The following is a 24,095-nucleotide window of genomic DNA, read 5'->3' on the forward strand; positions in this document are numbered from 1 at the left end:
AACTGGTAGCTTTCAGTTGCGGATGAGACGGACACAACCACGGGTGTTCCCGCCCACCCGTCGTGTGAAAACGGGCCAAATAACACCGTCGCAGTGGTGCTGGGTGTCAAACCAAAAACCAGCGCCATCTGTGAACAAGCATCGCAACCTCCAAATTCTTAAAAAGAATTCGAATTTTACACGGAATTGCGTCCATCGTCTCGTGCTGGTAAAGATTCCGGAGAGCGTTGAAGTGCGCAGTCATTCGTCAGTGCGAGAATCGGATGGCGTTTACGCAAAAAAATTACTCCATTTGGAATAGAGATACTGTATTTTGAAATGGACCTAAAGAACAAAGTCTTGTTACCACCCCAGCCAAAAATCCTAACTCATTGCTTGTTTTCTTTCCCACTTTATATTTTGTTGTTTACGTTAAGTTTGAAAAAAGTATAAGGCCAATTTAAAAGTAAGCTTGATTTCCGTGATTAGAATTCAATTCTGAATTGAAACCATGTATTTTAAGCAAAAGTTGAAAAATGGAAAAGTGGGAAGCCTTCCCACTTTTGTCAAAATATGCGAAAAATACATCTCATGGAATTCGACAAAAATTACACGGAATAATCCAAATTGAACGTTGATTTCGATTAAGTTGTTGGTTTTCTCGTTAAACTGCCTTTAACAATTTTTCTGATTCCAAGTGCTTGCTATTCTGGTTCCGTTTCATCCAAAAAGAAACGGTTAATTGAGTGGAAAACTAATATCTTATTCGGAATTTGCTTCTAATTTCGGTTGAAAAGGTTAAGTTTTATTGAATTCCAAATCAAAATTCTAAGCCGACTTTTTATACAATAAGTCGGTCTTAAAATGTCGGGCTTAATTAATCAAGTAAAACTAGATATCTTATCAATAGATGGCTGTTTAGTGGATCGTCTGCAGTAGAATGTAGAAATTCGTGGTTCATCAGATGTGGCCTAGTTTTTAGGGATTCGAGATGTGTTCAGCGGTGAGGATAATAATGTTCAGACCTATTGCTTTAGATCAATGGAGATTTACCAACCTTTCCACAATCTTTAGCTTACCAGGCAGACACCCATCCACAAAACCATGCGGTGATTTACGCAAATAAAATTTAATAAAATTTACATTTTAGGTTATTGATCACAGAGTCAGAGAACAATGTGTGGAATCTGATATTCTAGCCCAGGTGCCTTTCTGCTTCAACAAGGCTACAAAGCAATTATAATTTCAGGAGGTAAAGACTGAAACCAAATACAAAGCACAGACATTTTTTTAGTTGGCTTTTCTACCTAATATTATTGTTACTCTTAACTTTTGGAAACATAAAAGTATATACAAATGTTCAGGGTAAAATCGATGAAATGGTTGAGCCAAAAAAGAACTTTATATAACTTCTGAACAGGTACCTCAGTGTATGCGGTTGATGCCCCACTATATGACCCATCAATCTTTATGCTGCGGTCTTCCAGTGCTGGGAATTTGTTTTGCCAAGATAATACTCAACAAGGAATTAGGTAACCAATTCTGTTTTATATCACATTTTTATCATTCAAATTGTTTTTTCAGCAGTATTTAACATGTCACATCCGGCGCACGGTCGGACGTGATTAGATCGTGCCCATGCTGGTAAGCTGCGAAGTCGACTCCGCCGTTTGTGCTGCCCTTCCCTATAAATCCCTTCTACAGGGTGACGACTCGTCGCGAGTGCAGACCATCCATATCGATATCGGTTTCCTGCGTAAAGACGAATCCGAGCAGGTCGTCACTAGTTTACAGCAACTCAGGCTCAATCTTTGGGTAATTTGAGATACTTTTCTGGGCCTTTCAGAATCTTATAATTGGCCAAAGTTTGATACGAGATTAATTGATACGTCATCCTGTCACATCTCAAATTCTATGGTTTATAATTATTTTTCTTTAACACAGTTATTTTCCAGACAGTGGCTTCTCATTTCTATTGTCATACCAGCGATCAGATTTGATGTTTCGAATTGTTTTTGGGTTGCTAAAGCAAGATTGACTTTCTACGATGCTTCCACCAACGTGCATGGTCGCCAAATTTTGTCGTTGTGTCGGACTGTAAATCCAGAAGAAAAACGTCGAATTATTGGCGATATGTTTGTCAAAGTGATAGATAGAACGGCTAACGATTTAAATGTCACTTGGGATAATCCACTTCTCGGAAAAGGTATCAAACTTCTCTTTTTTGTCGTTGCATGTATTATATTGCCTAATATTCATTGTCATTACATATGAAAATATTACAGTTGTTTTGAGACCGGATTTAATTGGGTCCGCTTCGCATATGGCTTCTTCGCGCGCTGATGCCATAAAGACTCATCATAACGATTCCGAAATGGTTCGTCAGTTGCGCATTTACGGCCGTGTAGTGGAACCTCTTAAAGATAATTGCGTTGTGGCATACCAGTAAGATCTTTACTCTTTTCGCAATTTTTCCCAACAGACTTCCATAAAGATGAAGTAAGGTCTTATGTCGCGAGCTGGGTCTGTCTACAGAATTACTGGAACGTCAGTATGTCACCCGTTTCCTGGTCCCGGTTTGTCTGGCGGAAGTTTATAAAGATGGTTCTCTTCCTTGCAGGGAGATTGCCGAACTTATAGCTATTGCGTAGAACTGAACTCTGATCAGACACAACCAAACTGGAATGGTCTAACCACCTACGCCCGCTTAATACAGCGTATGTGCCATAAAGTCAATCGTGTTTGCTACTTATTCGGAAAGGCTGTGCGTGAATCGGTGACAGACGCTACACCTACCTACTTAACGTCTAACATTTTGGCGATCCTGAGGGAAGTGGATTATTTGTCAAATAATATATTACGGGATTCGGGTTGCTATAAGAAGCTAGCGCAGATGGCAATCGCCTTGATACCTTTCACTTTGATCGCGATTCGAGTCAACGCCTTCCATCATGCGAGTGATCAGTCGTTTTTCGATCATTATTTTCACAGTATTTTATGACTGGACTTCCTGCAATTCCTGATACTTATACGCCCCAAGAGGTACGTAAAAAGTGGGTACATTTTTAAACAAATCTTGCTGTAAACATGGATACCGCTTATTAGGTTGTAGACAAGATGGTTGAAGCCGTCTTAACTGTTCCAGGAATTTTCAGGGTCTTGTATGATCTGACGGCGAAACCACCCTGGACAACGGAGTGGGAATGATTTGATTTACGAACGTTGCTCAGGTAAATGATCTCCGCCAATCTTTACAGGACACGGATGCGGAATTGTATCACTGACCAGATTTAGATGGGTTATATTATAATAGTGGATTCAGTGTAGACTTTTAAAATTGAAAAATTAATCAGCTTTGTCGTCTCGTAAAAATCTCTTAAATTCGCTTCTTAGGGAAAATTCACGTGTTGTTTTGTTGAGTATTCCTTAATATACTTGCACCTTTGTCGGAAATAATGCTTGCATTTGGTTTTCGTCGAACAAATTAAACATTCTTAATATGTAACTAGGTGGGTTGTTGTTGCTCTCCGAAGACTATTCGAGGCGTTATACCATTTCCTGAAATGGGATATTCAGAAAATATGGTATATTTCGCAAATTGTTAAGATATATTTAGGTTGGTCCCATAAAGTATGACTGTAGGAAAGGGTACGTAGGCTTCTAAAAGTGAATAACAGCTATGACGTCTTTGGTAAGCGGAAAAGGTACTGTTTATTGAAGCGTCAGATGACGGTTTTAAGATTGGACTCTTTCCTTTGCTTTGCCAATGCTTGGAACTGGCAGGTGGCGTTTAGCAATGGCACAACATCTTTATTCTTAAAACCCAGAGCTGTTCTTAACTTTTCAGGGAATTGATTGATGATATTTGTTGATTAATCTATGAATAATACCAATACATGGATAAGTGGAGGGTATTAAAGTATAAAACTGTAATTCCTCGTGGCATTTTCATTCTCGCATACGGGGCAGCTCGGGAGCAGACGAACCATTGAAAGGGCCTTGCGTAGTCTAGCTGCATCCAGCCAGATTCTAGTAGAACCCAAAACATTGTTTTGACGAGTACTGTCATATTTCGGTTGCAGGTTTTCACTAAATACCAAGTAAGTAAGTCGTTTAATCGTGTTAAATGTATGATTTTTCGGTTCAAGTCTATTTAGGTGTCAGAACTGAAATTGTACTTTTATAACTTTTAAAACACCGCATAGCTTTTATTAACAATAGTTTACTTTTACAACTATCAAAATCTTGTTAACCATTTGAAGGAGAACAAAGTTCATTTTTTAGATTTCCGGAATTTCAACTTCCGGTTTTACTTCCGGTTATAAAATGCCAAATAACTCCTTATTTGTTAGTCTGTCAGATAAAAGATTCACATTTTCGTGATCCTCGTCAAATTTGGGGTCGACTCCAGGTATCAACTCAAAATACCCCAAATTCGTCAAAAATCGCAAATTTTCATGAGCAATAGTTCATGAAAAATCGCGATTTTTGTCAAATCCGACTTTTAGCAAAAAACAAGTAATTCCCATCCCAAATCTATTAAGGATCACTAAAATCCTACTCGTTTTGTTATGGGATCATTATTTCTGGAGATATTGGCTACTTCCGGTTACTTCCGGAAAATTTCCGTGACAATCTGCAAAAAGTAAAAAATGAGCTTTAATGTTCTAACAATTTTAAATACTTTTCTCGCATTCGTTAGGGTGTGGTAGCTATTATTCCGTGTTTTTCTTGCTTTCAACACTATAGGCTGATCCTACGAGCTACGACAATTTTACCTACAAATGTTTAGCCGTTTCGTGCTGCACTTAGTAGTCTATTTTCTAGGATGTAATGCCTAAAATTGGAATTCAGCTATCAGAGATTAGCAAAAATCAAGTACTCTAAAGCAAGTATTGTACTTATTTCAACATTCAAAATAAAATATAATTTTTGGGTTCTAGGCGGAAATTCTAGATGGCGTTTTTGTGCGTTTATGATGAAGATTATGAGTGACAAGTTAAATGGGTGTTTGTTACGTTACGCTGTTATGTGTTTCAAAGGATTTTTCGTCAAAAAATTTACGGTATGTTGTTATCTATTCAGTATTGCTATCGTTGGGTATATATTGAATAGGAAACCCTTGAAATAGATTACTTTTTGTCTGTGTTGGTGTGTCACCTTGTCAGCTATGCCAGCTGCTGAACCAGCAGCCTGCATTCCTGCTATCAATGTATCACAAGAGATCCTGACACTTTGAGAATGCCACTATTGCTTACATGAAGATCTCCATCCAGTTCAAGTACTGCTAATGGACCTCAAGCCTTTTGTTTAAGCTTAGTGATGTGTTCTCTCATCAGTCAACGACCGAGTCTTCATCTACTTTGTGTTGCTAACCATCCACCCTCAGCATCCCAGGTATCCAGATTTCCAAGTTTCTCTGATTAGCCAACCATCATCCAAACCCTTCAGCTCTTCAATGTGGTATTTCAGAACATAACTTATCTTCCACTACACACATCTGTAACAATTTTCTCTACACAGGCTTCTCTTCCTCTCTTCCTCTGTTGGCAATCTGCTGAATGCCAACATTGAATAAGATTCATCATCATTGCCTTTCCATGGTATTTTAATTTGATGGATTATCTGGATTTCTAATTTTTAATTAATCTTTGTTGTATACACAGAAATCTTCATTGTTATTCCTGCTGTTCTTCTCACCGTTACTTAGCCAGCTCATATGGATAGGCTTTAACATCTCCATTTTTTGGTATTTTAAGTTTCTATTTCATGGAGCATTGTTGTGTTGTAACAAAAACTTCTGTGGTAGGACTGCAAATATTCATCTTCCTTCGGTACGACACTGCCGTTTTGACAATTTCGGTAGTTTCGCCCCCAGTGGACCACACACGTAAGTTCTTTGTCTTTTTCATCGTTTTTCAGACAAATGCCCTTTTCCGCTCAAAATCTCTTACTTCTTTTTTTTTGCCTCATTTAATAATCTATTTAGAACTACATTTTCTTCGTCTTCCTGTCGTTGTTGTCTACGACTTCACCTCATCGCTGTCTTCGTTGACGTCTTCGCCTTCATCTCCGTCTCGTCGTCTTGGTCGTCTTCGCCTTCATCTCCGTCTCGTCGTCTTGGTCGTCTTCGCCTTCATCTCCGTCTCGTCGTCTTGGTTGTCTTCGCCTTCATCTTCGTCTCGTCGTCTTCGCCGTCTTTGTCTACGCCATCACCTTGTCGCCGGCTTCTCCTTCACCCTTTACAAGGGAATTCACCGTGGATCGTCGCTCTGGTATTGTTTTATTTTGCATTGTAATTGTTAAGTTAACCCGTTGGCTGCCACCCCGTTTGCGTCCCATTTTTGTTGTAGCTTGTAGGGACCGGCCGCAATGGCCTTCGCCGCAAGGCGCCTTAGGCAATGCACCAGTAGGGACTTCTCTTTGTCGATGCGGTGGCGGATTCCTGAGGGTGTGCATTCCCTGTAATGGATTCCGTCACCGTGTCAGCCCGGACTTGTCTTTTGACAAGTCCCACCTTGTTCGCGATCCTTAAGACGCGATGTTTAGTTACTGTAGTTTAAGCAACCTACGGGTTGCGTGGCCTGGCAGCCAACGGGTTAACTTAGTTAAGTGTATGTATGTTTGTGTAAATATTATCGTGTATGTTTATTGTTATTTAAAATAGTGGTGGAATTGTTGGGAGGAGGTGGGACAATAAAAAGACTTTCAATTTTAATTTATTCTTCGTGTTTATTTCATTTCACGTTATTCGAATTTATGCAAATCAAAGATAAACTTAGATTATTCTCCCAGCATATTTCACTCTTAAGTCCAGCCATCTCACAAGTACTTATTTCAATAGATTTCACAGTCGGTGAAACATCAGTGAATAAATTGTTTTCTTTGTTCCATTTGACTTCAAGTGCAATCCATTGACAAAAAAAAGGGAAAAAATGAATGAAACAAACTAACTTCACATGGTGGCATCACAAAAGGAGTTAACCATTACCTTCTTTAACTCCTTTGTTTCCGTTGAATGAGGTAATAATTCAACAAACACAAGAATGATCCTGGATATGTTTTATTTACACTGACAACATAACATTAGTTGCATTCCCTTCTGTCACCGAGTGACTCCAACGCTAATGAAACACATAAGGTGCCTCCAGGATCTCTGCAAATTAAAACTGTTAACCACTATAGAAAAAACCAAGTCCTAGATTGAACCAAGTCATTGAATGATTTTGCGGCCACCACAGTACATCAGGTACATCTCAAAGACCTGAAAGCATGATTTAAAAAACTTAAACTATTACCAATAAATTCTAACATCACCTGATGACACCTCCAAGAATCTAAGAGATTTGGATAGAGAAAAAGATTATAAAGAACTACTCTTTTTACCTATCACTTTTAAAACAAAATGGGTACATCAGACTAACGGAGATGAAAAACGTGCTAGCAAAGCCAAGCCATGTTCCCCCTTTAAAAATTAAAAAATACTTTGACATGAATTTTTGCCATAATACCTTGAACAACTCTGCATTGATTTAATTCACAAGATGCAACTCAAAATACACGGAATCGGTGGTAAAATTTCAAGAAGAGACGTTCGTTTCAGCAGCCATCCTCTGTCCGAAGCCACGCGAAATGGAACAGCTGTCGGAACAGCTGACATACCCAAGAAAATTCTACGGAGTTAGTTATTTCTCCCATAGATGTCTTGAAAATATACGGGAAATGTCAGCTGTTGTGGCAACCGGTTTCGCCACGATAAAAAAAAATATAAAATTTTTCTATTTCCTCATTTTTTCAAGATTTTGATAGTTGTAAAAGTAAACTATTGTTAATAAAAGCTATGCAGTGATATTAGATGATATTAGGCAATATAATACATGCAACAACAAAAAAGAGAAGTTTGATACCTTTTCCGAGAAGTGGATTATCCCAAGTGACATTTAAATCGTTAGCCGTTATTAAAAAGTGGGTCAAACGGCGTTCCGGAACTCGCTAAATTAACAGGTAACTTTAAAAGCTAATTAACAAAGTAACAGTTGCGTACTCTTTTTGACTCCATAAAAACTATGTTCCACTCTGAATGGTTAATTAGTTTTAAAAATTCGCGCTTATTACGCGCCATCTGTCTCTTACTTACGAAGCCTTTGGACGATCGAAAAAAATGGAAGAATGTCAGTCTAAGCTCGAAAATATTGCAATGGTTGATATATCTAAAGAGGCATCAAAAGAAAAAGAATTAACTGTGAAAGTACGTAAAAAACTTACTTTTTTGAAGTTTGATATTGATGTAAAATTTTTCATTCTTGTCGTAGGTCAAATCATCTGGAAGGCTGAAACTGGAATCATGGCTCAATGCCTGCATGAAAATAGAAATTGAAGACGGTCGCACCTTGGTTGGTCAGTTTCTGTGTACAGACAGAGATTGCAATATAATTCTGGGATCCTGTTATGAATACCCTCCTCCAGACGGTAATTGTCTTAACAAGTGAAATACTGAAAAGTACTAAGTAATGGATATTACAGATAATATTGCTGAAGAGCCACGTGTATTAGGATTGGCCATGGTTCCAGGGAAGTATATTGTTTCAATTTCAATCGATGATCTTATGGTACACAACTCTCCATATATTACATGACATCAGCCAGGTTGTGTATTGGGTTAATGTATTATACATAATTAGCACTATCAGAGGAATACAAAGATGATTTGTTTGTTGCTTTGCATTTTCACACCCTGAATGTGTTAAGGTATTAAATTTTGCAGCTTATTGGTTTGCAAGTCAATATGAGTAAACGGTTTTTCTAGTTCAAATTAATCCACGCTTTTTCTTGTAATCTTCTAAGTTGAGGGAACGACGAGGTGCTTCTTTCAGGTTTGCAACTGGTTTCGGGGTAACAACAACTGGTTGGGCTAGAAAACATAGAAGATCAAGAACACAGGAAAAAGAGACATACAATTTTTCAAATACTTACATGGAAGGGGGACCTCCAGATCTATCTTGATATCAAAATCATGTGCAGAAAACAAATCACTTGTTTTTGGTTTTGCAATAAGAGTTTTCACCTTGTCCTTTGATTCTGTTCTATTTTCATGATTTGATGCAGCAGCTTGGCCTTCTAGAGCCTTGCTTGTTGGAGCAGAAAGAACTTCAGTCGTAGATGGTAGTATATCGCCATTTGGACGGTAACTTCCCGACTTTCCTGGTCTCGTGCTTCTACGCGTAAACGGATCTTCCGTTTTCTGGCCCCCACTGGCTCGAATCTCCTCCAGAATAGCTTCTTCCGCTCTTTCAACATTACGTTTGCGATTACGCTCATTGATAAAAGAAATCGACGATAACGTCGATGAAAGAGATCGTTTGCTCAATTCATCTGCTCTTTCTTCTAGCTCAGCCAATTCCTTGGTGATTCTTTCCGTTTCTTCCTCCTCTCCTCTGTTAAGGCCATTGATATTATTATCAATATCCAACTTGTGGCTATAGAGAAATTTCGACATACTTTATAAGGGCAATTTGCCTTTCCTTCATAAGTTGATTTTTGCGCATGGCATAGTTATAAGGTGTCTTTCGGAAACGGCCTTTTTCTTCTAACATCTAAATATATTTAAAAAAAAAAAAAAAACTATATTGCAATGCTACGCATACGTAAATCATGCACAAACTTTACCTGATTGATGTCATCTTCATTGAATTCAAAATTGGCAGCTTCCTTTATATCATTTAGCTTCTTCTGAATGTCTTCTAAGGTGGGAGGAGATGTACCCTGAGTGTTACAATCATCCATCCACTTTTTAAACTCTGAATCACTGAAATCCTAGTAAAAAATGTTAGCGCAAAGCACAAGCTTGATATTTTATAAAGAAGAAAGTACTTGATTGCTAACAAATTCTAGTCGAAAAACTCGCTCTTGAGCACCGTGCCTGAGGCGCAATCCTTTATTTGTTCTTGTCGGGCCAAGCTGGTAGACTTTACCGGTTTCACATACATCAATGATTTCGGCAATGCGGTAGACTGATCTACCATTGTTCATACCAATACCAATTCGGACAAAGCAACCGACAACAGCTCGTTTGAGGAAGGGGGCATGGACCCACTTTTCCAGTCTGTGACGGGATAGGCGAATTCGCCCCAATTGCTCTTTGGTTTCAACAAAAACCGGCTTCTTAGCCTTGTTACTTTTTTCATCCTCCTGTAACAAAAGAGAAAATAATTTGAGAAATTCAGCTGAGGTTAATTGGTCTACAGGTAACACTATAACCTACATCAGAATCACTGCTGCTGCTACTGCTGCTGCTCTGCTGCCGTTTGGTCGACGGAGGAAACGAAGATTTGTTGGCTGCACCGTGCTTTTCAGTGCTAAAATCAGACCCCGTGTCGGAATCTGAGCCACTATCATCGGAGTAGACGTCAGATGCTTTCAATTTCTTCTTATTGGCATCGGCAGAGACACCGTCGAGGTCTCCGTCCTTATCATCGTTCTTACGATCTTCCATGCGTTGTTTCTCCTTTTCCTCTGTTTGACATGGCTAAATATTAATAACCTAATTCCTCAATGTTACTCAATTGACAATCTTACCTCTTTCTTTCTTTTCTTCGCGTCTAGCTTTCAAGGCGGTCATTGCTTGAGCTTTCTTGTCTGTTTTTCCTTTGTTCTCTTCCACGGTCTTTTTCCGTTCTTTACTTCTCTCCTTAACATCCTTATCGAGATCTTTATCGCCCCATTCCTTGGACATCCCTTTGTCTTTGTTTTCTTTTTTTCCTTTGTGTGATGATTTTTTCTTATGTTGCTCTTTACGTTTTGCAGCTTTAAGTTTCTTTTCAATTTCAAACCTGTAGTACTACATGAAAACCAAATGTATTCCCACAATAATGAAATTGTTATTACCTTGTTCTCATAACTTCTCTCCTTTCATTTCGGTTAAACAGCTCTTCTTCTCTTTCTTTCTCTGTCATTGAGGCAAGACGCGCTTGGTCATTATCATCTCCCATAAGGTTCTCATCATACCCATCATTAAATTCTTCTTCAGATTCAGAACTTGAATAGCTACTGGAGCTCCCACTCTTTCTGGCCCCACCATCTGAATCAGAGTTGTCTGAAACTTCCCCTTCATTGCAAAAACAAAAGGTTTACAAAAAAAATAACCCAAAGGTAGTGTTGTTTACTACACCTTCTTCAGGATCAGAATGGCTTTCATTTCCACCGGATGGTTTTCGACTCATCTTCCCAGCACTTACTTTTGCCTTTTTCTTTTTGGGTTTTTTCTTTTTACCGCTAGCATCCCAATCATCATCTGAATCTGATGTTTCTGAATCTGAATCATTTGCTATCAACTTTGGTGGTGGACTGCTTGCAGCTACCCCAGTACGTTGGCGTTTGTTTGGTGAAGTCACCAGGCCCTACAACACGAAGGTGCTTCCTTATAATTAGAGGGACAAAGAGAAAATCATCTTGTAGTTTGACTTACCGACTCGGCATCCGATTCACTGCTACTGCTGCTACTACTACTACTACTACTACTTCCATCTCCACTACCACTCCCAGATGTAGAATCTGCACGACGTTTGCTCATTTTAAGTTAAAAAACAAAATCCAACTGAAATAAATAAATATTAAGAGAAGGCCAAATCACATAGACAGATTCAGCTACAACAATGATCTTCCCTTCGTGAGGCCTCTTAGCGCCATTGAATATTAACCATCCAACATTGCCATATGCCATTGTAAAAAATATATATATAATAACAATTGTAAGAATTTGTTTTTCTTTTTAGATGAATATAGTAACACTAAAATACTATGATGATGATTTCATTTCATTCCAATTACAACAGTTGAAAAAAAAATAGACAAATAATTTCATACTCATTTCCCTATTCACAGCAGTAAACTCTACAATGTAAGCAAAAACATGCGATGCCTCCACTTCCACAACCAAAATAAAGAATTTTCTTTTCATTTTTCAATCAAAACTATAGTTTAGGGTAACTGACTAGACATGAGTTTGCTAGTAAATAATTGTTACACAAACTCACACGCCAGTCATGAATTCAAACGGACGGAAAGATGCGCGGAAGTTGGCGCATGGACAAAGGTGAAGTAACACACATCTAATAAACAAGTTTCGCTATTTGTTTTACGAGTTCGTGCGTTTTTTCGTTCATGAGGTACTTAACGTTCATTGTTAATTTAGATACAATTTAGCGAACTTTGATCTTTCTAGCCAATGCCAAAGCTTGATGGCCTGAAATTGGGCAGGTTGGGTAAAAATGTTGACAACTATTGCCATCAATCCCAACAAGAAGTTGACCCATATGGGCAGCAAAATGATAGTTAGATGTTGAACTTCCTCGTGTTCCAAGACTTGTTTGACTGATCAATGACATCAAAGACAATTCTGAGTCTGTCAAGGAAGATTTATCTTCCATAGCAAATAACTCACACACCAATCTGGGTAAACAAGAGTGCCGGATCTCTTCTATCAAAATTTGCCCTGTAAACAAACATTACAAGACATTGTAATTTATTAGATAAAATCACCAACAAAGACTTACTTGAGTGTAGCTCTTCAAGATCTGCTTTAAACTTCCCATTTTCTCCTTTCACAACCTGATCTCCTGATTTGCGATGAAAACTTTGAGTGAATTTGTTAATCAAATCTTCTTGTGTCTCATCAGTTTCCTCTTCCATGTCTGTCCAATCATCATCACCGAGCCAATGATAGCAAAGTGCCAGTAGAAAGGCAATGGCAAAGAACCTGAGAGCTCCATTCATCTCCAGTTTGAAAGCCTTTGGAAAAAGTAGAATTTGGGCACTTTATAAAATGTTATAACAAATTTTTCAATAGAGTATGGAATCAGCCAAATACATCTAAAAAATGGTATGATATTTACCGTGAATTTTAACGTTAAAAAATAAAATGGTACGAGATATTACTGCTTTGTTCCAATTAAAAGTACACTCTGGTTGTTGGATAACTAAGCCGCTTGGTGAGTTTAAGGGGGAAACTTTCACTTTTGGCTTTACGGAGGACACTTGCTGCCGTGGTAAAATGAAAAGGAAAACAGCTGGGGTGTCATGCCCATTATTCTGTACCAAAGGACCAACACAAACTTTCCCGAAACAACGTTGTTGATGCCGAGAGCTCTCTCTGCTTACTGCTCTGACTTGGCAAGGCGCTCGTGAGTATTGTAAGGGAATTTGGCAATCTTTGATTCCATTCTTTCAGGTGAACGCGCACCGAGCAGCACTGGAGCGAGCCAACGTCAAGGACGAATGGATGTACAATTGTTCAGTCCGTCACAAGTTCCCGCAACTGCGTGACCTACATTCCCTGTTATTTCCAGTAACTAGTTGGAAAATAATGATATCTAGAATCCATTTTTTATCGTGTTATCTCAATCAAAAGAATTAAAAATTGGTAGAAATGTGTATGTTTTTAAAATGCTGGTCGATGTGGTTATTTTAACTGAAAACTAAACAGCATTTCAAAGCAAAGAGAAAGTCCATCACCGACAACTTTCACTTAAAATAACTAGAAAGAAATTGATGCGAAGCAAAGGTTGAAACCATCCTACGTAAGCGTATAATCTTTCATTCTCGAAAGTTTTAGATTATCCGATGAAGCATTTTGACCGAATCTTTCGATCCGTGTCATCTTGAATTGCTGTAAGACTATGCCGACAAAATTTTCCTAAAATTGTTGGCTTACAGTCTAGCCTCAAGTATTTGTCTACCGAAAGGGTTTCGAAAAAACTTTCACTTTCTGAGGTCCTAAACCTTTATGCTAAAGCTCGAAAGGAATAATGAAAGTACTATCTTGACTTTACCTCTCTCTTTTCTCCTCCCTTTACCTTCGGTAATGGAACATCTGCCGCACGTTCGGAAATTGGTTTTTGAGAAATCATTTTCAATCTTCAGTCAAGGTAGAATAGATTTACAGGTAATCCAGTCAATTGATAGCTCAAGACTGGTTAAATCAGTTATAAAAGATTACAAGTTTAGATTGCAGCCAAATGAATAGTTTTTCTAAGGATTTTCGATGCCATGCAAAGTGAGCTTGATAAGTTGTTCAAAGTCTTCCGCTTTAATTGCCTGTCGACTAGCTTGAATTACGTCTGTCTGATATTTCCCCACTAGCAAAAAAGTATAGTAAATTTTTGAATTTACAAGTAATAAAACGAAATTGTTCTTACCACGACAGTTAGACGAATATTGAATATGAAGATTGATTTGCTTGAGGTGCTTCATGAGCTCGTTGTAATTGGAGTCGCGGATGTTTTGTAGGTCAACAAGGTGTTCATTTCCGCTCAATATGGCGGCATAACAACGTTTCATTTCCACCATGTCGTTCATCAAGCGGGCGTTTTCTGATTCATTATACCAATTTCTGATTTCATTCACCTGATCAGCCATATCCACTGTGAGGCGTTGCCGAATAGCCTGGTATCCACGAACACCTTCCATCAGCTCGAGTAGCTGTTTTCGATGATCATCCCTAATTTCAATCTCGGTTGCCAAGTGTTGGACATTGAAGAATGTAGCCAGGTGTTGAATCAACTCTGACAAGTGGTCAAGATGATCTGACTCGATAAAAAAGGAGCCTTCATTACGGAAAATCATTCTCAAAGGTGTTCGCCATGGGAGAACTTCGAAGGCCAATTCTATTGATGTGTCACTGGTGAGCAATTCCGGTGACACAATGAAATTCTGAGCTATCCAAAATCCGATCTGCATACCAAAAAATTTTTTTCTATATGATGGTCAAGCAAGTAACTAGAACAAGAACTTTACCCTTTGTATCCGCTCTTGAAGACGAGCCGTGATACGGAATCGAAGGGCTGAGAGATTCTCCACAGATGACCATGAAACGGATTTGAAGCGTGAGAAAGTCGGCAATGGATGAACAATTTCAACTACTTTAAATAGTTCACTGTTTGGGGAGCCAAAAATGACATTCACATGCAAATCGACGGCCAAGTTTCGTTGAACCGGCAGGGGAATTCCGGCTGATGCCCTAGGGGAGTCATAATGGAGTGCGTGGCTCTCTCCATTTGAAAACAAGCCTTCGGCAAAGACGATCACAGCATCAATCATGCCGCCTCCCTCTAACCGAAGTAGTACATTTTCTTGGTTATGTGTCAGTGTCAAATGCATGTCTTCGTCAGCTACTTCGGTAGAAGTTCCAGATTGCCGGATGTGTTCCAGCTCAGCTAAGAGGTTTTGTTTGCGAATGAGTAACATCCGGATGGCCTCTTCCTCTGCTTGAGTGGCATATTCGTCCTTGATCCGATCGAGAGAAGTTGATTCCAAGTCACTCGGTAGATAACTCCATACTATTTTGCAGAACTCCACGGTAGAGAATAATGTAGAAAAATAGTTTCTCGTTAAACTAAGTTACCTTGACCAAGTTGTGAGCAAACAATGAGCTGAGCATGTCCCATCTGTAGCCAATCATCTACGAGTAGGGCAACTATGGCGTGCTGCGAATCCAGTTTTCCCTTGAAAACAACTTCGCCCGTTTGCCAATGTCTAGCATCGAATCTTCCATGACTCCATCCGCAAATCAACTCTGGATGGCCGTCGTTATCGACGTCGTAAGACGCCAGAGCAACAATATGATTCTTGGACTATATTTCCAAACAACCAATAAAGAAATCAGTCTCCACAACAACAAAAATTGCTATTTCGTGTTAATGAAAGGCCTTACTTTAACTCTCCATAGACGGTTGCGCTTGTGATAAACGCCAACAGTTCCATTGGCTAAAGCATATCCAAAACAATGATCTGTCAAGGCTGTTAGGTAGGTGACAGCATCCGTTTCTTTGATCTCAGAGGTCATACGCCCATTTTTAAACAGACGTAGATTTCCGTCGTCTGTTCCAGTGATCAACTAAATCCAAATATTAGATTACAATTATTTCTACAGCTTTACTCAAGTTTAAAATTTACGTGATTGTGGCCGTCGCCATCAAAATCGAAGAGAGCCAAGGCGGAAACTTGGTCACTCATGACATTCCAGTAACGCTCGTTGCCCTCCATGTTCAGACACTGAAGGAAACAATTACCACCAATAATGACATTTATCTCGCCCGCCTCATCGAAAGACCCAATCACCACAGCTCCAACACCATTTTCAATCTAACCGAAGTTAAATATAACTTTTTTAGATCAAATCAATAGTGAACATTTTTTAGTGGAATAACCTCTTTACTCATTATAGTTCTATTTTCAGCTATGTCATATATAAGTAAATGAGATGTCGTGCCCATGACAACGGCGGCATGATGCACAGGATGATTGCAGAGAGCTGTGATTCTCTGATCGATGTTTAAATACTGGATTTGATCTTGTTGTACCGGATTGGTATGCCGAACAAAAACCTTCCGAGGAGCCAATTTTGACATTGTCGTTCATGGCTGTAAGAAACAATATACATGTTACAGAACAATCCTACCTTGTTGGCACTTGTGGCACCGACGTAACTCGACGTAATTCCAGTATCAGCATCTTCTTTAAATTTGCAGATAGTCAATTGTCCCGGAAAAACAGAGAGGTTTAGTTCAGTAACGTTTACGAGTGTCAACATACTGTGTTAGACTTTTTGGCGTCTGATGGTAACTATGGTGACAGGAAAGGCAGGGAAAATCCAAACAAATGATGAATACTTGGAAGTTTTTACGCAGCAAAATCATTAACTAACGTAATAAGCTAGTAAATTTTAAATTACGTAATTTAGAATTCTTACTCTGGTGCATCTCGTGGCACACATTGCTTTTCCCTCTGCTTTGTACATGCTCCAAATGCAAAAATTTTATCTAATCCCAGTTTTCTTTAATATCCTTACCTGTTTTTTACATTTTTATTGACCAGGAAGCTAGAGTTGCAGATATCATGTCAAGAAAGTAAACTGCACCTACATGGCACACTTTCTTTATTCGGAATTGGTCGTTTACAACAACAACGTGTGTAACTGTAACCATTGAATTTGCAATTCTCTGCTTACTCCCGTATGACCTAAATTTTCCGCCAAATTTGTCATTGGAAATCGTGTGGTGTAGCACCTTCTTATTTTATACCGAATGCATCCGCATAATTTCACTTCGTGACTTTTCAAACGAATTGTGATAGTGACCACGCGAAAAAGATGATGAAATGTTTACGAGCCACCTAGTAAAGTGGCTTACACAACTGCTTTTTTACACCAGGACTCCAGGCTCTCCAAATTAAAAAAAAAAGGTAAAGGGAAAACCTTATCTTGTAGCAGCTTAACACATTATAATTTTGCCAATCTAACAGGATTTGTAAAAACATGGCTTGTAAATATTTGTTTTCCGTTAAAGATTCCTGATAATAAAAATATAAAATAAATTAACGATTGTCAGGTGAATTTTATTAATGATGGCGCATAGGCAGGTAGGTTGGTCTTATTGTTGACAATCGAGGGCATGGGTCTTCCGCCCGGAGCCTCGACTGTTAAAGACTCCAAGCGTTTCGGCTTCCTGATGTTTCCGTTCATAAAAACCCCTTCTGTAAAGTGGATGTTAAGTCGTTAAAATCAGATATTTTTTTACCTGCTTTAGAAGAACTAAGGCTCCTGACCTGATGTCCAACCACTGAGTTGGCCGGATAAAGCGTTTGGTGCACTCCATGAAGTTAGCATTGGTCCGTTGGTCGTCAAGTACGAAGATCCAGAACCATTCATGTACTCTGGGGAAGATCCCGTTGACGATGAGAAGTTGTTGAGCGATGAATGACTTAGTGAATTTCCCTTCATTGCAGGACCTAAACTTCCGTGACAAATCATCTCATTTTTAGGAATTTGCAAATGAGTTCGGCGAAAATAAAAGATTCTATTCGGTTTCTTCTAATTTTGCCAGAAATAAATGAAATAAATAAATAAATAATGAATAAACTACAAAAAAATTCATTTGTACGTGACAAGTCAATGACTTGTTAAGTAGAAGATAGACTCGATATCGATAGTCGATACATCGATAACTATATCTGTCTCAGCCCAGTTTGCAGAGGCTTCGTGGTTTCGGAAGAAAAATCACGGTAAACTTAGTAGAAAAAGAACGTTAAAACTAGCTTTTTCAGCTCGTTCATCACATTTTTCCCTGTAAATTATTTAATTAATACTACAAGTCGGAGGCAAACAAAACGACAAGGTAGAAAAAGCTAGAACTTTGAAAACTAATATAAAAGATCGTGCCGTAACCAGGATTCGAACCTGGGTTACTACGGTTTTGTTGTACGTTGTGATCCACAACGTAGGGTCCTAACCACTAGACGATTACGGCTACGTACAATCGAGCTTTATAGCTATATAAACTGATTTGTGAATCAAATCGACATCAATCGACGAATTCTATTTTCTTTTTCCCTTCCTAATCTGTCAGTGGCCGTCATACATAAGCTGTGTAGAAGGTAAAATTAAAATACTAACGTTTGGCTCGATGTACATCATTGTTGACACGAATGACGATCTCCTTGGCCCGGTTGGATGCAAAGTACCGACCAGCTAAATTTTCAGCTTCCCCTTTCTTTAACTTCTATTTGCAGAGAACATAGTTAGAAATTCGTAATAGAAAGATTTAATTAGTATTAACAACGTTGGAAATTGATAATTTACAACTATGGTTGTCTTTATGTCTAGTTCTCACCTGTAACAATCGGTCTTCATGAGATACGTCGTCCACTTCATCAGCCTCAGCCATTGCGTCGTACTGCCCGTAAGATGACATACCAGTAAAATCTTCAGTAGCAGAAAGTAAGATAAATTAGTAAGAGATGGACGTTTAGCTGAACTAATGTAAATAATTCACTGGCAGGGGGCAGTTTTATTCGCCTGAAGGTGACTTCTGGGAGTTTCCAACGCTGGAATTCGTCAATCCATATGCATTGCTGCTTTATATGATCAAGATCGCTATGAATCATTTAAATTTTAGAAATTATTTGCGAAATTTAAATGGAGATAGGAACTGAAACCTGTAATTGGAATCTTTCCGTATAAGAGGTTGAACTTTTACAATAATCTCGTGCAGCAGCCTTAACTGCTGCTCTTGCCGTCGAACCGTTTCGAGGTAGTCGCATCTTTCTCTTTCGAATTCACTCTGCAAATCTTGAATATCTCGATCCAGGGAACGTAACTTTGTTTTCATTAAAAAAATTATTTTATATGACTGTAACACAAAATGCCACTTAACTTACTTTCAGTTTATATTTTTTTATGGTTTCAGTTTTAACCCGGACTTCATGTTGGATGTCATCATAGACTCGCAAAAGCGCCCCATCTTCGTCTTCCGTTCGAGCCAAAAGCTGCGCAAGCAAAGCTCTCCGTCGTTCTGACTGATGCTTCCGCTTCCAGTGCCGCTCTCGAAACTCTGGATCATTGGCTTTCTCCCCTCCTACTAAGTTGCCCTCAATTTGCCTCAGCCTTAACAAAAACACCTTTTCAGTTTTTACTTCTTTTTTCACCAGATTTTTCTCGGCTTTCAATTTTTAAGTTAATGCTTCTTCAGAAGCAGACGCCAGATGGCTTTTTAGGCCGGGAAATGCGGATTTAAAAAGGTAAACAAACAAGGCAGAGTTAAGACTATCTACTTGCCTCTTTAGGGTTTCTTGAGCCTCTTCATCCAATTCAATTTTCTGCACAGTTTTGAAATAAAATTTTTTTGTTGCAAAGAGTTTTAGATTGCATATTGATTTTTTTTCTCATACCTTCTTCGAATTGTTTATCTTTTGCAAATCAGCTTCATAGGCTCGACGTAAATTTTCCATCTCAGAAGTTGCTTTGGCATTCGTTTCTTGCTCCTTTTCTACTTGCCTCTGGAGTTGGCGAATTTTTTCTTCATATTCGATCTGCAGCAGGACTTTTTCTTGTTCAAGATCAATTTCTACTAAAAGTAGAAGTAGAAGTATGGAATTTACAAAGAAAAATTATTCTACAATTTTGAGTGCATGATTAAGAAATATATCAATACAACATAAATAAACTTTTAAATAACCCAATCACCTGGTTTAATATTGTGAGCATCAAATGATTTTTGCTGTTCAACCATTTGACTAAGTCGTTCAATTTCTTTTTGATACTCTCTTAGCATAGCATCTTTTGGATCCTGATTTATTCTTGGTTTGTTTTGAATATTCTTGGCACGATTTGCATATCTCAAGGTACTTAATGTTTCATCATAATTGTCATCAGCCGGTGAGATACAAGCAATCATTAAGGTTTTAGTATTGCCACAGACTAAGAGGGTAAAGACTACGAACTGGGATAGGGTTGAGAGGAATGGTCAAGGACATGGTCGTCCTATGCCGTATGGTGGCGCGTCGATCAGATGATCTGAAAAGAATTATTTTTCCTCGTCTCCCTGCCGACTTGAGTCTTCACACACCGTAAGTTTGTTATTTAACTACTTAATATTCCAACAATGTTTTTTTTTGTAAATAGAGCTTAGATATTCCCCATTTAGTATTAATTATTTCATATTTTTATGTGTTGTCTACACATGGTCCATAAAATACTTTATTACACCCCCTTTTTCCCTTTTTCCCACCCCCTTTTTCCCTTTTTCCCACCCCTTTTTTCCCATCTGAAAATGGGAAAAAGGGGGTGTAATAAAGTATTTTATGGACCATGTGTAGACAACACATAAAAATATGAAATAATTAATACTAAATGGGGAATATCTAAGCTCTATTTACAAAAAAAAACATTGTTGGAATGTTAAGTAGTTTAATTACAAACTTACGGTGTGTGAAGACTCAAGTCGGCAGGGAGACGAGGAAAAATAATTCTTTTCAGATCATCTGATCGACGCGCCACCATACGGCATAGGACGTGCATGTCTTCAAGGGGTTTATAGCAGATCGTAGTCTTTACCTCTTAGTCTGTGGTATTGCCCCCTAAAGAATCCTTTAAATTAAGAGTCAAAATTTTTAAGAATTATGTCCACTTATGGTTGGATAGACAATATTTATTACCTGCAATAATCGTGTCAGTTTGGAGTCTCTGTATGGTATATGTTTGGATTTACCATCCACCAATGCAGAAATGACGTTACCCAGAGCCGAAAGTGACAAATTAATCTTGGTGGCCTCTTTCAAACGATCTCCAGTAGCTCCTATTTTGCAACGAAATTACATAACTTTGCCACAACCACAAATGTAGACACCAAGATCCAAGGAGATGGTCATGTCTGATTTTTGCCATTTAAAACTATTGTAGAGGCACCTGTTTTAGATTGGCGTTCACTACCAGCTAGATCGACAAGGTTTAATTTTCCTCTGCGAATAGATTGCTGTTCACCATTTGCCTCTTTAAACGTTTCCATCATCTCAACAGAGATACTAAAAAGAGAATGAGATCGTGACGAATCGGCGTTCATCAGCGTGGCCCCTACCGCCCGATTCTGCATTTCATAACATTTTAACAAATCGATTGCAATTTGTTAGTACATAAAATTGTAAGATACCTTCCACCCATTTTCCATGAGTCTTTGGCAATCGTCAACGCTGTTTACAGCATGCTGACTAAGTTAAATAACATTACAGCGTTAGGTTTTCGCACATAATTAATCGATTAATTATCGTGATTTACCTCAGATGGGCTACGTAGACACCTCGATCCGAATTTTCTTTCAACTCCAACTTCCTCTTGTAATCGGGGCTCAACAAATCGCGGATTTCCTCATCTTGTGCACAATAAAAATGTGATAAATGAAGTATAATTGGCATGCTGTATCGCCATCTTAGTTACTGTAAATCTCTAGATAGGAGGCAAAGACGAGATATTTCATCCCTTCTGCAGCAGCAATACTGTCGAATAGATGTTCAAAAGCACGTGGCAGAATCCCTGTCTGGTTTGAGGGAGACGTTACTCCTTGCATAGTAAAGCTTTTGCCACTTCCTGTTTGACCGTAGGCAAAAACTGTTGCATTATATCCCTCAATCACTCCCTAATTGAAATTAACCATTAATTTATTTTTCAATAGGAGGCATGATTTATGACCGAGCTCTAACTTCGACGAGAGGATAGCCGAAATCTGTGTAAATTTGTTCGGTGGTTGACGTCTGGTCGTAAACACCATCAAAAGTGAATGTCTTGGTCGTATCATTGTTATCGTTGTGACTAGATGGTACGGCGAGCAGGGAACATTGCAGTGCCGATGGATTAATTTGGACTACATTCTGATTTCCTCCAAAAACGAGGAAGAGTGACGTTAAAATCATTTTCAATTTGATCATCTGTTACTCGAACGATCAGCAAACCACTTAGAGTAAAATGAGTATGCATGCAAACCAAAGTCACGCAACGATACCGTGATAAACACTCAATTTCGACCAAAAGTGCCATGTCTCAATTAGCCCAGACCCTGGGGCTTGTTTACAGTTCACGTTCAAGTATGAATCACCTTGCTATTGAGCTGGCTTTCGCGCACGTTCATCGGCCGGCAGCGAACGATCACTCGTACGCACTCCGATCCTGTAGCCATAGGTGTTAACCTTGTGTCACTCGATTCCTGAATGTGAAAGAGAAGCCGGATCGAATTACCTGAACGCTCGATATGTCGCCGTCATGGCAACAATTGAACAGAGCGGGACAAGACTCCCGAACACCATTTATAATTCATGCTAAGATAACTACCAACTGGCCCACACAGCCCTCATGCGGCGGCTGAATTTAGAAAATTGACTGAAATACTAATTCTAAATTTGGTTCTCATTCTCAGGTTAAACCCCAGCCACACCCAAATTTCAAACACCATTGACTACAAGAATTGGGTGCAATAGGTATTCGGCGTACCTTATTTTTATTAAACAAACCTGTGGTTAATGAAGATTTGTCGGATGACGAAGTCCTCCCGGGATTTCCAACACCATGGCTTATAGAACGAATGGAAAAAAATAATAGTAATAATCCCGTACAGTTCCGGCGCGTTGACCACTAATCTGTACGATGTTGAAAAAATTCCGCCCGGACGATTTCCTGGTAGGCCGCAGACTGGCGGGAGGTATCACGTATTTTACGTTCCTGTTTCTTTAAACGTATACCGGGCACTGGAAATGAGACGACATCGTTGAAATTATACATTCCATCACAACAAACGGTGTCGCTATGGATACCATTAGCTTTTTACTCACTCCTCTTTCTCCACCCTGCCGATGACCGATTTCAGACTGTATGACCTAAAGGCATTTTACCAGATGGACCTCAATAAGACTGAATAACTCGTTCACTTACAAGAACAACCCAAGGACGCGTCTTGCTAATATCCTAACAACAGACTCACCAAGTATACCAATATTTCTTGTGATCAAACAATCGGTAAACGGAGAGAAACCAACGTTTCAAATTCATATGTATCGACCCTTTGTTTTTTCAGGATAAAGATAGTTGCTCAGATTTCGGGCGCCCCCGTGCAGCACACGCAACGCTGTGCGTGTTTTTAGTGGCCCATCTGTTCGTTTCCGTCCAATGGAAGCCGGAGTGTTGTGTGTTGAACTCCCCCTTCAAGACCCGACAAGAGTTTGACCGTGAAGGTGTCGGGTCGCTGCCGTCTGGGTACGCATTCTTCCATTTCACATCGCACACAGTGGTCTGCATCTTCGCCGACCAGCAATAAACTGGCCCTGAAATAACACGCACGGTTCACCTACCGCCTTCAATTGCATCCCAGTACGTTTTAAATAATACGACGAAATCTCTTTCATTTCTCACTTTAGCAATTTTCTTGTTTTTTTTGTTTTTTTAAGACTCAAATTGAATCGATGCGATATCCAATCCGTCTCGATTGCATTCGACACCTCGAGAAACGGCCACCCGCAGCTGAGAATTTCAATAGCGTAATTTAGCTCATTCAAATATTTCTACCCAGCTTTTGCCTTTAAATTTAAATAATGGAAAAGAAAAGCACATACCCGGTCGCTTATTCGCATCGTTGATTGGATTCGGTGCTAAAGGGTTGATAGCTCCGCCCCTCTTCTTCGCGTTCCAGACTTTGCCACTTGAATCCTATAAAAACCTAGTGGATCGGATCGGCCGGCCAGCATATTGGGTCAGGCAGCAAAACTGACGACTCGGCTGTTTACACACGCACTACATCTGTTCTTTT

General features: G+C 39.1%; 5 protein-coding genes, 3 long non-coding RNA genes and 1 pseudogene across 20 annotated transcripts; 5 read left to right on the top strand and 4 right to left on the bottom strand.

The window, feature by feature from the left end:
• Positions 1–56: 56 nt before the first annotated feature.
• LOC116924394 lies at positions 57–3,432 on the top strand (annotated as a pseudogene).
• Positions 3,433–3,940: 508 nt separating this feature from the next.
• LOC116924457 lies at positions 3,941–6,378 on the top strand. 4 transcript variants are annotated; one of them, XR_006647484.1, is made up of 9 exons: positions 3,941–4,079; positions 4,729–4,857; positions 4,923–5,044; positions 5,111–5,260; positions 5,319–5,442; positions 5,503–5,582; positions 5,646–5,728; positions 5,789–5,869; positions 5,969–6,378. It is a non-coding gene; the product is annotated as an uncharacterized LOC116924457 (long non-coding RNA). The 4 variants fall into 4 exon arrangements; XR_006647482.1 differs by having other exon boundaries at positions 5,111–5,442; XR_004394996.2 differs by having other exon boundaries at positions 5,148–5,442.
• Positions 6,379–8,067: 1,689 nt separating this feature from the next.
• Positions 8,068–8,695, top strand: LOC116924647 (N-alpha-acetyltransferase 38, NatC auxiliary subunit). Its single transcript, XM_032931180.2, has 3 exons — positions 8,068–8,227; positions 8,292–8,448; positions 8,503–8,695. Exons 1-3 carry the CDS (start codon positions 8,141–8,143, stop codon positions 8,613–8,615), a joined length of 357 nt encoding a protein of 118 aa, XP_032787071.2. The 5' UTR covers positions 8,068–8,140; the 3' UTR covers positions 8,616–8,695.
• Positions 8,606–11,686, bottom strand: LOC116924642 (RNA polymerase-associated protein Rtf1). The gene is made up of 10 exons (XM_032931174.2): positions 11,444–11,686; positions 11,147–11,375; positions 10,864–11,083; positions 10,555–10,808; positions 10,241–10,491; positions 9,850–10,167; positions 9,646–9,792; positions 9,478–9,572; positions 8,953–9,413; positions 8,606–8,890 (listed from the first exon to the last, which is right to left on the bottom strand). The coding sequence occupies exons 1-10, from the start codon at positions 11,546–11,548 to the stop codon at positions 8,787–8,789; spliced, it is 2,184 nt and encodes a 727-aa protein (XP_032787065.2). The 5' UTR covers positions 11,549–11,686; the 3' UTR covers positions 8,606–8,786.
• An 85-nt stretch (positions 11,687–11,771) lies between these two features.
• LOC116924646 lies at positions 11,772–13,154 on the bottom strand. 3 transcript variants are annotated; one of them, XM_032931179.2, is made up of 3 exons: positions 12,913–13,154; positions 12,531–12,765; positions 11,772–12,469 (listed from the first exon to the last, which is right to left on the bottom strand). In XM_032931179.2, the coding sequence occupies exons 2-3, from the start codon at positions 12,748–12,750 to the stop codon at positions 12,177–12,179; spliced, it is 513 nt and encodes a 170-aa protein (XP_032787070.1). In that variant the 5' UTR covers positions 12,751–12,765; positions 12,913–13,154; the 3' UTR covers positions 11,772–12,176. The 3 variants fall into 3 exon arrangements, with proteins under 3 accessions (XP_032787070.1, XP_045030598.1, XP_032787069.1); XM_045174663.1 differs by having other exon boundaries at positions 12,531–12,790; positions 12,870–13,154; XM_032931178.2 differs by having other exon boundaries at positions 12,870–13,153.
• Positions 13,155–13,547: 393 nt separating this feature from the next.
• Positions 13,548–17,098, bottom strand: LOC116924643 (Bardet-Biedl syndrome 2 protein). Of its 3 annotated transcripts, none has more exons than XM_045174647.1 (9): positions 16,823–17,098; positions 16,433–16,596; positions 16,182–16,358; positions 15,928–16,116; positions 15,686–15,868; positions 15,377–15,605; positions 14,770–15,311; positions 14,172–14,706; positions 13,548–14,111 (listed from the first exon to the last, which is right to left on the bottom strand). In XM_045174647.1, the coding sequence occupies exons 2-9, from the start codon at positions 16,562–16,564 to the stop codon at positions 14,005–14,007; spliced, it is 2,094 nt and encodes a 697-aa protein (XP_045030582.1). In that variant the 5' UTR covers positions 16,565–16,596; positions 16,823–17,098; the 3' UTR covers positions 13,548–14,004. The 3 variants fall into 3 exon arrangements, with proteins under 3 accessions (XP_045030582.1, XP_032787066.2, XP_045030583.1); XM_032931175.2 differs by having other exon boundaries at positions 16,724–17,098; XM_045174648.1 differs by lacking the exons at positions 16,182–16,358; positions 16,823–17,098 and having other exon boundaries at positions 16,433–16,666.
• A 135-nt stretch (positions 17,099–17,233) lies between these two features.
• On the bottom strand, positions 17,234–22,841 carry LOC116924641 (osmotic avoidance abnormal protein 3). 6 transcript variants are annotated; one of them, XM_045174642.1, is made up of 19 exons: positions 22,807–22,841; positions 22,395–22,502; positions 22,003–22,170; positions 21,740–21,938; positions 21,581–21,674; positions 21,456–21,513; positions 21,215–21,392; positions 20,965–21,104; positions 20,885–20,896; positions 19,994–20,222; positions 19,699–19,874; positions 19,586–19,626; positions 19,189–19,414; positions 18,967–19,127; positions 18,804–18,904; positions 18,642–18,733; positions 18,425–18,530; positions 17,578–17,760; positions 17,234–17,505 (listed from the first exon to the last, which is right to left on the bottom strand). In XM_045174642.1, the coding sequence occupies exons 2-19, from the start codon at positions 22,473–22,475 to the stop codon at positions 17,357–17,359; spliced, it is 2,394 nt and encodes a 797-aa protein (XP_045030577.1). In that variant the 5' UTR covers positions 22,476–22,502; positions 22,807–22,841; the 3' UTR covers positions 17,234–17,356. The 6 variants fall into 6 exon arrangements, with proteins under 6 accessions (XP_045030577.1, XP_045030578.1, XP_045030576.1 ...); XM_045174643.1 differs by having other exon boundaries at positions 18,425–18,527; positions 19,699–19,877; XM_045174641.1 differs by having other exon boundaries at positions 19,699–19,877.
• On the top strand, positions 18,011–19,989 carry LOC116924648. Its single transcript, XR_006647492.1, has 4 exons — positions 18,011–18,146; positions 18,635–18,748; positions 18,810–19,548; positions 19,731–19,989. It is a non-coding gene; the product is annotated as an uncharacterized LOC116924648 (long non-coding RNA).
• Positions 21,767–23,908, top strand: LOC123473630. The gene is made up of 4 exons (XR_006647493.1): positions 21,767–21,899; positions 21,975–23,276; positions 23,367–23,659; positions 23,737–23,908. It is a non-coding gene; the product is annotated as an uncharacterized LOC123473630 (long non-coding RNA).
• The last annotated feature ends 187 nt before the right edge of the window (positions 23,909–24,095 follow it).

Source organism: Daphnia magna, linkage group LG6 (assembly GCF_020631705.1).
Source record: "Daphnia magna isolate NIES linkage group LG6, ASM2063170v1.1, whole genome shotgun sequence".
In the NCBI taxonomy this organism is placed as follows: domain Eukaryota; kingdom Metazoa; phylum Arthropoda; class Branchiopoda; order Diplostraca; family Daphniidae; genus Daphnia; species Daphnia magna.